The 14,354-nt window shown below is 40.2% G+C and overlaps 1 protein-coding gene across 1 annotated transcript in view; it reads left to right on the forward strand.

Annotated features, from left to right (window-relative positions):
* The window catches only part of lamc3 (laminin, gamma 3), a 98,039-nt gene extending 85,838 nt beyond the window's left edge, over window positions 1-12,201 (forward strand). The window contains exons 19-28 of the mRNA XM_066712763.1: window positions 364-569; window positions 2,574-2,650; window positions 2,749-2,883; window positions 4,217-4,409; window positions 4,500-4,637; window positions 5,111-5,213; window positions 5,452-5,654; window positions 7,169-7,315; window positions 7,844-7,943; window positions 8,241-12,201. Coding sequence (XP_066568860.1) covers window positions 364-569; window positions 2,574-2,650; window positions 2,749-2,883; window positions 4,217-4,409; window positions 4,500-4,637; window positions 5,111-5,213; window positions 5,452-5,654; window positions 7,169-7,315; window positions 7,844-7,943; window positions 8,241-8,503 — 1,565 coding nt within the window. The 3' untranslated portion in view covers window positions 8,504-12,201. The remainder of the gene's footprint in view (window positions 1-363; window positions 570-2,573; window positions 2,651-2,748; window positions 2,884-4,216; window positions 4,410-4,499; window positions 4,638-5,110; window positions 5,214-5,451; window positions 5,655-7,168; window positions 7,316-7,843; window positions 7,944-8,240) is intronic.
* The last annotated feature ends 2,153 nt before the right edge of the window (window positions 12,202-14,354 follow it).

The following is a 14,354-nucleotide window of genomic DNA, read 5'->3' on the forward strand; positions in this document are numbered from 1 at the left end:
GAGTGCTCAACGATGTCTTGGGGCACTTCTATTTGCATATTGCTTCCCCCTTTTTTAGAAACAAAACCTCACAGAACAGAATCACAATGCACTACACATCGAAAGGCATTTAGCATCGTCTCTGGTGGTCTCAAACTGTGCACAGCATAATAACAAAGGCGAACCCTCTCCTCCAAATCTCTATTATTTCTAAAAGCCCCTCCCTGCTGCCCACCCTCAGTAATCACCTTCTTTAATGAATGACTATGCGCTCAGCAGACGGCAGAGCACGGGCTGTACAAAACAGGAGAGTCATTCCAAAGGAAATGGAACTTGGTAAGAAAAATGATGTTCCCCGTTTTCAATGTGTTGTTGTCATTCCAGATGCCAGGAAGGCCTTTGTGAAGGAGTTTAAGGAGCTGGAGGAATCGGTGGGGAGGGTGCAGGCAGGACTCAGCACCACGACTCTGACGCTGAATTGCAGCCGGGAGGAGAGCGCCGGCGTGTGCAGGATCTTGGCCGACACCTCCTCCGCCACTCGCTCGGCACAGAGGCAGCTGCAGGAGGCCGCACAGACGCTGGCCAGTATGGTACGGCACAGACACGAGCTGTTGCGCGGCACACAAGAATAACGAAGGCGCGGCGCTCGTCAGATACAGTCTAAGCACGATCAGGATTGCTTTCAGATTCCTGTAAGACTGAGGTCTGACTCGGTTGCTGCAAGGCCACGGTGTGTTGTGTTCTCACAATTACTTAATTAAAGCAATCAGTATCCATTGATTAATAGCTGGACAGAAGGGGTGATTTGACATCTGGGGATGGAACTAAAAACAGAGGATGCTACAACCCCCAGATGCAAGCAGATGCCCTTCCCTCCTACCTATGGCCATTACCCTAAGCATCATCTTCATTTTCCACTTGTGTTTATCCACTCTTGGACACTAGTTTGTCACCTGGGTCACTGCGTCCAACAACACACAATTGTGCTCGTTACAATATATGTGACACGTACACCGAAAATGAATGATGAAATCCTCGTTATAGTTTGCAATTAATTTAATTAGCTATTCTAAACTTCCTATTGGTATTCAGCTCGGGAATTATGTATTAAACTAGTTTGTGATTCCATTTTAATTTGTTTCATGGGAATCAAAGTGTATATTTTCAGCAGGTCTACAGTTTTTATAATATTCATACCTGTTCGACTTTAGCCAGCTGTGCCTCAGGCCAAAAAAACAGAAATCCCATTATAACAAGCAGAACATCTCAGAGAATGCAAAGAAATTATGCATATTAAATATGTCGATTCAATTTATTTTTAAGGAGAACAGTGGAGAAAATAAATGCATTGAATCATTTGATTATTCAACAGCTAAAGGTTCCAAACAAACCCAATGAAGCATGTTTTATTATTAAACATATTGTAGATCTATATAATCTTGCATTAGCCTCACCTGAACCCACATTGGATTTTTATGATTTCACTGACTGGAATTGGAGCCTGGCCTCATTTTAGTTATTTAGTTATTTAGCTATTGAAAAACAATGCTCAGGTCTAAATTGAAAAGTGTAGATTTTCAGTTGAAGGGAATGTATGTTAAAATGATGCAATGCACTAGTAAGACTTAGCATATGTTGCTCTTTTTTGGCCACACAAACAAGATGTTGCTCCTTCGGAGAGAGTTCAGAAAGGGGAACTTGAAGGACACTTTGTCTTAAAGCAGTATTTCTCAAACTTTTTTGGCCCACAGACCAGTCAGCAGATGCAACCCTTTCTGAGGACCATCCAGATCCCCCACCCACCCCCCGGTGACAAAATACATTTGCTTATCCCAACATACCAGTAATACAAAATCATATTACCGGAAAATAAAAATGTTGAACTGAACTGAACCTCTTAAGAACAGAGACAGTTATGAGGGATTCCAGATTCTAACTGGGATAGATACAGACAACCCCGAGGACTAATTCAATAATTCAACAACGACCAGGGGCCACAAGTAGAAATGAGGTTGAGGTTCACTAAAGACACAGAAATACACAGTATGTCTTTAGACATAGAGTTGTAGGGGTCTGGAAGAACCTAGCTGACTAGGTTTCTTTCTCAATTAACTACTCATAGAGGCTTGTACCATGTTGTATTCATTTATATTATCTATTTGATTTGTTTCCAGTTATGCATGCATTCAAGTCTGTATTTATGTCCTTTTAATCTTCTCCACTTTAATCAGGCATGAGGCATTAATCAGGCATGTGCCTAATCGGCAGCAGGACAAACGATCTGTAGAACCTGTTTGTTTGGCACCTGGCAATAGTGTAAGGCTTCATTTACACACACATACCTTTCGGTTTAATGACGATTTTAAAATGGTGATAGCATATTATAAACATGTGAAAAATATAATGTACATATATTATAAATGAATGAATCTGCCATGTGGGAATAATGAATTAAGGTGAATGACACAGGGGTCCACATCAGTCAGAGTTGGGAACCTCGGCACTGGACTCAGAATTTAATAAACAGGCCCTTTAGATTACTATATAAAAAAACACTGTTCCCAGAATAGATTTCTCATTTGCTTATTTTTCAGGTCATTCCTTTCGAAGCGCCAGCGGGCCCAAACCAATGGACAGTGATGGTGAAGGAATTCCGGACCCTCGCAGTTGGGTAAATAACAAAAGCACATGCCGTTTTTGAATACAAATGTGTTCCAATTTACTGCACTGGGAACTAACAAATCCATCTTCTTTTCTTTCTACTTTTAGTCACAAAGAAGTGGGAGATTATATCGAATCAATAGCGCAGAAAGCTTTCACGGCATCAAACCAGACCTATGCTCTGCTCCACGCGTTTCTAGAGAACAATTCCACGGAGACGCACATTAGGTCTCTCGCAGAGCAGTGAGTATAAAGGCCTGAGAGCAGGATTCTCTGGCGGCAAGAATGCATTTCAAAAGGCTCTGCTTTTGTAGCCTGCGTGGCGAAGGATGGACTGAGCCAAAGGGTCGTTGCTCACGCACTAATAACTCTGAATGGCATGTAACCACTAAAGATTTATACCCTCTCAATCTGATTCTCTACATGTTAGCCACATTACTGATATTATGCTATCTTATGCTATCCATCATTTAGGGGACTCCAAAAATATCACTGTGTTACAACTTGCAAATACAGCAGTTTATGGAAAATCTCTATACTGTCGATAGTAGCTACTCGTAAAGATTGCTATTAATGTTATTTAAGTCTGAATTAAGTGAAAATAATATTCTTGATTTAATATATATGTGACTCAATACAATTGCATACTACCATGTTAAATTGTGCAGCACATTCAATGTTTTTTCCCTAACTATACTGTGTGGGGGGGGAGGCCTTGATGGCAGTTTGCCTACGGTGCCAATTACCCCTGCACCAGCTCAGTTATATATATATATATAAAATAAATGTTCAGCAACAACAAAATATTTAGTAACTGGGTCTTGATTCAAGCTATGGAGATATGTTCCCTGTTATTCAACTATATCTCTAACCCCCCGCCCTCCTCCCTGAGGCACCCCCATGCCTGGTGCTAGGAGCAGGGGAAGCATTAATAATGAGAGGATGCTGAGAGGGAACTGGTTACATCTAGTTGCTTTACATCTTAGTTTAATGGGGTTCTGAACAGGCATGTTATGTTTGAAGCGCAGAAGTGAACATGGAGAGCATTAGGTTTTTCTATGAGTAAAAGAGGAGAATCCTCTTCCCATTTAAACAAAGCTTTGGTCCTCGACAGCTTAGGGAGCCCGATCTTCAGAGTTACACCAGTGATTATGTATTTAATCTTAAATACCTATTCTCAAAATGATATACATTACAAGACCTGCTTTTTAATGTATTTGTTTATGAAAGTTTCATTTTTGTGTTGTTTGAAATATTAAGGGAAAGTTAATTTGATGTTTGAACAGGCAAATAGTTAAATTGTTTGATTTGCTTCCAGAATAAGGTTGTTTTCCGTAGTTTCTCTGTAGATATATAAATTAATCTGTATTTTTTCTCCCTTTCAAATCTGCTACATTTGAATTTATTCCCAATGATTTTGGAATATCTGCTGAGTGTCGTGTCAGAATTTGCTCCAAGCTTGTATAGACTGAAGTAATACCGTAACAATTCAAAAACATCAACTATTCATAAACATACGAGTGTGTGTCTTTGGTAAAGTGGAAATAACACCCTCACAGATTGCATTTTCTTTCAGGTTCTTAGAAATGCATCAAGCCAAAGACAATTTGACACTCTCAGTGAATGAGATGTTAACAGAAGCCAACAAAACCTACGTTTCAGTCCAAAAGACCCATTCTGAGATGGCACAAGTCTTACTCAATCTCACGGCCTTCCAACAAGAAATAACACCAGAGACCAATTTCACCATCACTGATTTGCAACTAGAAGTAAGTGTCCCAACATATAGCAATGTTTGCTTTCAACACAAAATATCTTTATTGTATTTATTTGTATGTTAACTTGTCTGTTGTTAACAGGATGTGAGTAATAAAACAATGGAATTGGATAAATTAATAGAGTCCAAAGATGCACTGATCGATAAAATACTGCTGGGGATTCAGCCACGTGTGGAATCGGTAGAGAAGAATATGGAGACCATCCAACAACACGATCAGGTAAAGAACAAGCTCCGTTAAATTCATTCAGCTCCTTCAGTTCAATTTAAGGATAAATCTACTTAATGAGCAGGCACTTCACATCACACCAGTCCTATGAAACTGAAAGGTACATCAATGTGTGGCACAACATCATTTCATTTGTGACAGCTGTGAATTTATCTGAACTGTGCCCTGACAAAATCTAAATTGAATTAATGGTTTGGTGATTTGTGAGAGAGAGAGAGAGTGGAAGAAAGGGAGACCCCTTCAATATTGAAAGGCAATTTAAACATCTATGGCCCTCCATACATGAGAAGAAAAGAAAGTTGTATGTATCTGCCAATTTCAGAGCTCTCACTCTTGATATTTACAGTCCCTGTCAGACATCAAAAACATTCCTGTGTATTTCTGCAGAAAAAAGAGACAGGCGTCTAGGCAACAGCCGTGCCATTATTGCCTGTTTCCTTTCTTTCTTTTCGTCCTAAACAAAGTGGGCAGCTCGAGTCAGAGAAGCCAAATCCACGGCCGAGTCTTCGGTTGTGAAGGGGAAGGAAGTGGAGGCTGAAGCCAGCGCTTTGGTAAAAGAGTTGGAAGGTAATGTCATGCAGGCAGTAGCTGCACTGCATTTGTTTAATTAACCGGGGAGGCAAAGGCATTTTAATATACTGGATTTCCCTTTATGGTACTGAATATTGAAACTTTAAAAACGACTCCCTTGATTGTAAAATTCGGTAACGGGTGGCTACACAGCATTCATCCACTTATTCCTAATTATAATGTCATAGCGATATGTCCTATGTGCTGCTGTACTCTGGGGGTGTTTGCTTTGCAGATATGAAGAAAACGTGGCCACGCAAGACTGCCCAAATCAAGGCCTCCGTGAAGAAGGGAAAAATAGTGAAGGAGAAGATTCTGTCAGATTCAAAGAAAAAGACAAAACAGGGAGAGAAGATAATAAGACCTGCACTGGACAACTCTACCCTGGCCAACGCCACGGCCACGGAGGCTGAGAGCATGGCGAGCGGAGCCACCAAGGTAAGACTATCTTGGAATTAGTCAGGTGTTCACCGGCTCTTAACAATGTATTTTATTGCTATCTGGGTGACTTACAATACTGGACACGAATTCCAAATGGATGAATACCGTAACAGCAGAGTATCTTGTGCACTTCCTCTGAGGTCTGATGCTGATGAATCTAAAAGAGTTAAGGGTAGGGCGAGTGTCAGGGTTACAGACTAGGGGTTCCTGCTTCTACATGTGATCAACATCAGAGCTGACAGGAAGTGGGGACTTCAAAATCATGAAAGGCATCGACCACATCAAACCAGAGGAGCTTTTCCAGATCAGCAGGGACACACGCACCCGGGGACACAAATGGAAATTAGGCTTCAAGGCATTCAAGACAGAAAACAGGAGACACTTCTTCACACAGAGAGGCGTCACAATCTGAACAAACTCCCCAGCGATGTGGCTGAAGAGACAATTTGGGAACATTCAGAAACAGACTGGATAGGATCCTTGATCACTTAGTTATTAATGGACACCAAACGAGCACGATGGGGTGAATGGACTCCTCTCGACTTTCTTATATTCTTATGTAAGTGATTGATGAGATAATCAGGTTTTATTCCTGTGGTATCCATCCATCCATCCATTAGGAATTTGCAGACATTAATATAAAGTGGCATTGTTGATTTGTTAAATAATCAAATTTGTGAAGGTTTGCGAAACCAAACTCTCAAAAAAGGAGGTTATCTGAGGCTTCCAGGCTTCATTGGGTTTCCATTGTTTTCTGTTTCCTAATGAATGACCTTAGTTGTCACCCTGTTTCCCGAATGGTGTAGAATTGTTTTTCCTCAGAAATATTTTACGACGATGGCATCGACACACAGACCAAAATACGAAAAGGTCCGCAGGTGATTTTGAATTCTTTGCGGAACCACAGGCATAGATTTGTGGATTTGTTTTGCAAAACCACAATGGAAGCGATTCCAGGGGAAAAGGGAATAGCATGTTATTACACAACAATCAAAGCAACGAGTCAGTTCCAGAATTCCGCATTTCAGATATAACACTGTAAAAAAGGGAAAACTGAATAATATGACTTCATGGTAAAATAAATGCATGGCTCCAGGGGCTGTTGTCAAACCATCCTGTTGTCAAAAGCAGAGCCTGTCAAACTAAATTTCAAAACATAGAATTCATTAATAGTTTATTTTATGTTCAGTTTTAAAAAGTATATTTTTAACAAGATATACTGTATATATGTCTGCCAAATAATAGAACTGCATTTGATATGTATACCAGCTCGAACATTTGACCTTTGTAACATGCATACAATGTTACCATGCAACAATCAGACAACACTGATGACACTTTTCTTCTACATTGTCTACATGTTTGTTAACACCAAAATATAACCAAACTACAACCTCCCGCGATGTTGCCAGGATTCAGTATGTCAGCTGAGTACTGCCTCTATACCTGTTCACGTCTGCACCAGCATCCCTTTTGATCTGTACTCAGGTTGAAATGTTTTCTGACCTCAGGGCGCCAGGGGAGTTCTCTCTCAGGCCAGGGAAGCCCGTGGCGACTCACTGCACTTGAACTTCACTGCTAACGCCATCCTTCACAAACTCACAGACCAGGAGGGCAGAACCGCGCAGCTGAGCAGAGAGATGGGCGAAATAGAGGAGGTAATTATGGCCACTAAATTGCCGCCGTCACTCCAGCGCTTGCTATTTTAAAAAACATTTTCACACTCTGCTGATTGGGAAGCCGATCTCAGCTGAGACGACCTGTCAAGTAATAGGCCTGGAGATACTGCGGAGAGATATGATGTGCTGCCCATAAGTAATATGCAACAATGTCCTCTGTTTAAGAAAGCAGAGCAAGGGCCCTGTCACCCAGTGAAGTGACCGGGTTTAAAGCCACCTGCTGGATTGTCTGAGCATTTCTGATTTCACTTGCATTGAATCTGCAACAAATATGGCTGATGTGAATCTAAATGTCAGGTTTAGATTTCGAATACACATATTTAATATACTGACCCAAGAGAGCTATGATATCATACAAAGGCTATGTCAACATTTTAATCTTCTGTCTGCGATTTGATTTGCTATTCTGTGGTTTTGGCAAAAAAATGATGTTATTTTTGAGGGGATGGTGTTATATCCAGGTGGTTCTGTTAAAACCCTAACAACTATATTTCCCCATCTGACCAGGTAGCAGATACAGCTGGGGATGCAAAAGACAACATTGAGACGGCCAAGCGCTACCTGGAGCAGTATGCGCTGATACTGTCGGAGCTGCTTGACGATATAGGTAAAGGCTCTTTTAAATAAGTCTTTTTCTACAGGAAACTTGAACATACAGGCCATTTTAAGGTGAGGAATTCCCCCAACCCAAGTGGGACCATGTGTACCTAATCCAAACTGTTCAGTGTAGGGGAAAAAGTCATATCAAATAAAGAAGGGAAATAAATTATAGCTATGGGTTCAATTCGAGTTGAATGGAAATTGTGTACAACATATCTTTTAAATAGTTGCTAAATCCCTATGATATTCCCTCTGGGTTTTGCTCATTCCTGTTCTGTGGGTTTGTTTTGTTCGTGGTAAACAGAAGAAAACAAAGCAGACGAGCAGTTGGACCGGATCTTAAACGAAACCGCGACCCAGCTGGGGGCTCTGAGGCGCAGGGTGGAGAGCCAGAGTCTGGACGAGAAAATACGGGCCCTGCAGGAGGCGGCCAGGCAACAGCAGTCCGAGCTGACGGCCGTGGACAAGGACATTGTGGAGATCCTGGTGGAAAAGACAAGCCTGGAGGACATCGCCCTGAATCTGCCAGAGGGGTGCATGGATGGGCCGAAGACTGGGAGGCTATAGGAGGGTGGGGGATATAGTGAGAGTACTGATGGTTCAATCGCACTTTCAATTACCCTGTGCCACTACAAGACTGTGTCAGCCGACTCCTTTCACGACCTCAAGTACCAGTCAATGCCTAGAAAGGGAACGACAGCGCAGCAGTGCAGTCGCTGTATCCTGTGGCATACTTCCAGCTTTCTAAACATCTCTCCTTTGCAGTGTCACAGAAGGGGAGGCACACACGTCAGCTGAGCTTTCATGTCAGTATTCGTTGTTGTTGTTGTTGTTGTTGTTGTTTTCTTTCTCGCTTTATTTTTTATTTTTTACCGTAAAACAAAGTGGCAAGAAATGAATTTTAGCATTCTGATTGATCTCCATTTGTACGTGATTTCTGTCTCTGGGATGGCATTGGTAAAGGAGAACTTGATATGAAAGGAAATGTATTCATTCTCTGGATTGCGTTTCACGGCAGGCTTTCACAGGGAAGATGGATGTATATTACTAAGAAAAAGTTGTGTTTTTGTAACTTTCATTTTAACTACAATGAAGTCGGCTCAAAGCGTTCTTTCCAGTGGCTTCTTATCTAGAGACCTCATTAAGGCTTTGGCTGTTTTTAATTAGAATAGTTTAATTAAAGAGCAGCACTTTTAGCCTCTATTTGTACTGCACTATTACAGCACCGCTCCTGCAAGCCTGGCATCGTATTGTTCTTTTCAATTTTAAAGCTCCTGTGTTGTATTATCAGTTGTAAAAATGTGGCAGCGCTTGCCTAAGTGCCGGTGAAATGTAACGGGAGAAAGAACTGCTGACTAATGCAATTATGTCTCGGTCGCATTTTTCCTTTGTCAGATATAATGAAAGCACAGTGATGGCCTCCTCCACACACAACAGAGACAGAATGTTTTTTTGAGTTCTCCCAATTTAATTGTGATCTTCAAATAATGACGTTTTGGTTGATAGGTTCGCGGTTTAATTAATCCAATAACTCATCATGAAGTTAGTGTGGAACAAGGAGGTGAAATACTTCGCAAAGTTAGAGAAGAACTTTTATTTTGCTGCAGAACAATTTCATTGCGGAATCAGAAAAGAAATACTGGATGGATTTGATATTTGTCTTTGTTGTATATTGGCCCAGCTTGCTTTTACGAGTTGAGAGGAGACTCCAGGGCAGTTATATAAAGTATACTTCTTTCAGTGCAGTAATTTGATTCATTATAGCCTAAGATAACTAACATTATTACCCTGTTTGACCTCTGGGGGGCATTCTACTTCAAAGTTCAATACAACTGAGTGTCCAACTGCTTATAAAATAAAGTATACATTCTTAAAAATTGGTTTATTGTAATCAATGTACATTTACCATCTCTACAAAATTAAAAACAATATACATATTTACAAGAAAGGCATAACAGTTATAAAGCACAATTCATACACCTACACCTGTATTGTGCTCTAATCTTTGAATGGAGTGACTTGATTTGTGAACCAGATTATCTTAATTAAAGTCCTGCTCTATCAAACCAAACTGCTATATAGCATTCAATGATTTCAGTTCGTCTCTGCTCGATATATATGCAGACTGGTAACTGCACCTTAAAGTGATCTATACTCATCACATCCATGCATGCAAATGTGACCGAATTACATCCCCCATTTCCCTCATTGTGCAGAGTCTGTAGTCGTGCAGAAGACAGATACACTAACCAATTAGTAACAATTAAAAGAACTTTCCTACATTAGATGAATGCAAATCAAATAGTCCTCTTGTTTCCGAAGTTGTAGAGCTCTGTTCTCAAAAAACGACTTTGTAAAGTAAACCATCATGACATTTTACAGTAAAGCCCCAGAAAATTAATAAGTGATTTTACCCGGGAAGAGTGGAAACAGCGAATGGTTTAGGTAAGGAAATTGCTAGGTTTTAGGAAACTAACCAAATTAATTACATTCAATATCAATTTAGTTACCTTCTTCTGCGTGTGTTTATACAGCCCACATGTTACTCCTTCATTTGCACTTCGTATCGGAAGTATTTTATTCTAATATTGAAAGTGATTATTCGATTTATCTAGCCGTGCACTCAGTAGATAACCAGGGATTTGAGGTCTCCAATTTAAAAGGTGGTGAAGAAAGTAATAGACATGTAATAACAGTTTGTGTTAATGACATTGTTAATATGCGGTATTTGATAAGGCTTTTACAATATTTAATGCTTATTTCATTGTATGTTCACCATATGCTTATTTAATTTCCCCCTTTAATGATGATGTCCATATCTCCCATAAACCGACGATCCCATCTTTCCTCCATGCCTGTTTTTCATGATCTGTTTCGGTTCAAGTTTATATAAACGCACATGTTTGGCCTTCGCCTTTACAGTTTTCAGTAAGTTGTCTGTGCGATGATTCAGTCCTCCTTCTCTGACTCCCGAGAGGTGAGGCATCCCAGGACCGAATTCCCGGTCCACAGGCAGGCTCCGGTCATTCCGAACCAGATGTGAGCCGTGGTCCACGCCGAGGTGGTCATCTGTGTGTAGACCATGAACATCAGCAAGACGACAGTCCCCTGGAGAGAAACAGGAAGTCATTTAAAACACAGCGACAGACACTCGTGGGACTCGCCAACGTATCTTTCTGTTCCTAATCATATCTCCCATCCCTGAACTCTACATGAGCAGGAGAATGCCAAAGGACATCAGTGACAGGCACATGTTCCAGCTCTGCAAGAGACAAAGTAATTTTCTTAGATTATACTTAAATCAAATGATAGGGAATCAGAGCTCTTCATGGAAAGACTCCCAGGAAGGGAGATTGGGAAAGCAGCAATGTGTGAAACGCACAGCATGGAAAATGTAATTAAAATTTCAGTACAGTTCCCATCATAGATTTAATCTTTTTTTGTCAGACGGCAATTATAAGAGCTCTTCCATGGCTTTTGGCAGATACTTGCACTTCAGGATATTACAGGAAATAATACTTATGTTGTTTTCACAGCTTTTTTTACATGTATTATTTTTTTCTACCCTGGTCAATAAGTTGATAGTTTATTTTCCAAAGATTCACAAACACATGGCCCCGTACTGCAATGCACTCCAAAAATGTATTCAAGTTTATTCACTTGAGATTTCCAGCGCACACAATGTCAGCGTGTTTGAAACTTCAAAAGGAATCTACTTTACATAAATGTGATTGTTTTTTTTTTGTTCTGTTCAAGATTTTGATCCATTGGCCCAAACCTTTACAATACTTTGGGTGTCTTATTCACTTTTTTTACAATTTTCCAAAGATAAACATTTGAATTGCAAACAGAAGGCAACTGCCCTCTTTATAAACTTCATCTAGTCACTAATGTATCTGCTACTTTAGAAGATTTACACACAGGTTTTGGATGATTTATCATGGAATTAAATGTATTTTTATTGTTTTTTTTTGTTACTAAAACCAAAGGTAATTTGGTAATTAGTACTCCCAATACAAATTCCTCTATGCCTTTGATAATTATAATGGTTTATTCTTAGCAGTCCTGATTTATATAACCTTGTGTATTATTTTGGATGATCTCTGCACTTATGCGTGTTGTTCATACAATTAAACTGCAAGATAACATTAAGGGCTTGGGTGGAATGTAAGAGAACTAAATATTTAGCACTGTATTTCATGTCTGAATTGTGGCGTATTGTTAATAATTGAATATAGTCCTGAAAAATAAATGAATACTAGTATATTTCATTTTTTTGCCCACAGTCATCATCACACTATAATCAGTAATAAAAACAGTTGTACAATCTGTGAGCACTGATGGAGCTCAGTTGAATCTGTGTACACCCATTTATACTGCAGTGTAACTATGAACGTCAGCCGGTATTATTTATTCATGGGGGGGTGAAAGGTGCCGATGTCAGAAGTGTGTCTTTTCTTCCTGGAATACACATGAGTATTGTGTGCTGTTTTCATTATTAGACCCAGATTGAAATCCTCTTATCATATCCTTATCGTATCTTTAGACCGCAGTCAGGTAGTTCGGGGTGTTTGGTAGTCAGTCAGTGTGCCACCACATAATTGTTTGAGTAAAAAGACAATTAAGTGATTTTTAAAAATATATCTACTTATTTTCACTGCATATTCAGTGCAAGTAGGTTTGAAAAGCACAAGTATCAACCCTATTTATACATTTTCCAAAACAGCTTTCAAATGTGGTGAATGCACATGTTGCACAAAAGACTTCACGAGTTAATATCCGGAACTCATGCGATCAACTTTAAAGTCAAGATAGGTGAAGAGGAAACAAAATAAAACGTAAAATCAACACCCTCTATCTCGCCGCACTCTGAATTTCAAGCCACGAACATGCAGTATCACAGACAAAGCTCCCACACGTGGCAGAGTCTTTCCATCAGCCGAAAGCCCTAATTATCTGTTGACAGTTACAGCGAAAGACGATGTGCACTTATGTAACAGGGTTCACTGTTTTATTGTTACACAGATGTCATTCCAAATTCGGAGGAAGTGGAGAATAACAAGATGTATGAAATCCTGAGATAGAAAAGATACCGTTACGCACCACGGCGTGGCCCACAAACACGGAGGTCTTGTCCTTGTAGGTCTTGAAGCCCTGAGCTGTGAAGGACACAAAGCTGTCCCCTACCATCATGGCCCCAAAGGCTGTGGTCAGGTGGAGGTGGAGACTGTCCTCAGGGCCACTGGTCTGTGTGGACAGAGGAGAGGACAAGACGGAGAGTTAAGGACACTGAGAAAAGCATTTCACTTTCCCGAGTGCTACCTGACCCTTTTGTAAAGTCTGATCAAATATTTCTGAAAAATCTTGAATTTGGGGAGAAAAAACACCAAAGAAAACAGAACCCCTAGATAGAGTACATCTTTTTTAGGTAATGTCTTAGACACGGTTATTTAATTAACGCATTACTGTTTTTTTACATAATTATGAATGACTGATTATGTACCACAACGGTAAAGTCATATTCCACAGAAATACTACTGTCAGTGATTTATGCCATGGGTGGAAATGTGAGGAGCAAGTCCCAGATATTCCATTACTTGGAAACCGAGCAGCCAGTCAGGGTAGGCGAGCCACAGGAGTCCAAATATGAAGGTGGCCAGGAAATCGACTTGTAGGAAGAGGAGTGAGGGGTCACAGAGGGGTTTGTTCAAGTCTCCTGGGCTCTTATGAGTTTTTCTGCCGAGGACCATGTGTGCTAGACTGGTCAGGATGAAGAAGGAGATCACTGCCATGTCCAGCAGGGGGAGCTACAGCACACAACCAGAAACAGCATCAAAGAGAAAGGAATTGTGTGTTAATTATTTTCAACTCAAAAGGTTTGAGACTTAAGCAGCCATGAGATTTCAATTCAGCGTTAACCTAAGGCACAAAACACACTTTTCCCTTTACTTTTAACTTCATCTCAGGTTTGCATCACTATAAATCAGTAGTGTAAATTAACAACAAAGTAGAATTAAGACTTCTGCGGAATGTGGAAAAATAGCTGATGTCATAATATGGTGAAATTTGACATACCTGGTCTCCAAATACTCTTGCTGAAAAATTCCCATGTTCTGTGTTTGTTTTAAAAGCAGCTAAGGTAATTGAAGCATTTAATGACAGTAACACAAGCAATACTGAATCTATATCTACAACTCATTTTGCTAGTTCCAGTGTAGACTAGTCAGAAAGTAAACGAACCCTGACCCCCAATGGAAAATAATCTTCATGGGATCTATAGAACACAAATTAGTCCACAACCCTAGACCTGAAGAGTTCATGTCCTGTTCCTGATCTAGGTTCAACATTATTCTAAAGACCTGATTGTTATTGATCCATTGAGCCATGCAGTTGATCAGTGAAGGGAACTCTGATCATT

Source organism: Amia ocellicauda, chromosome 9, assembly GCF_036373705.1.
Source record: "Amia ocellicauda isolate fAmiCal2 chromosome 9, fAmiCal2.hap1, whole genome shotgun sequence".
Classification (NCBI taxonomy): domain Eukaryota; kingdom Metazoa; phylum Chordata; class Actinopteri; order Amiiformes; family Amiidae; genus Amia; species Amia ocellicauda.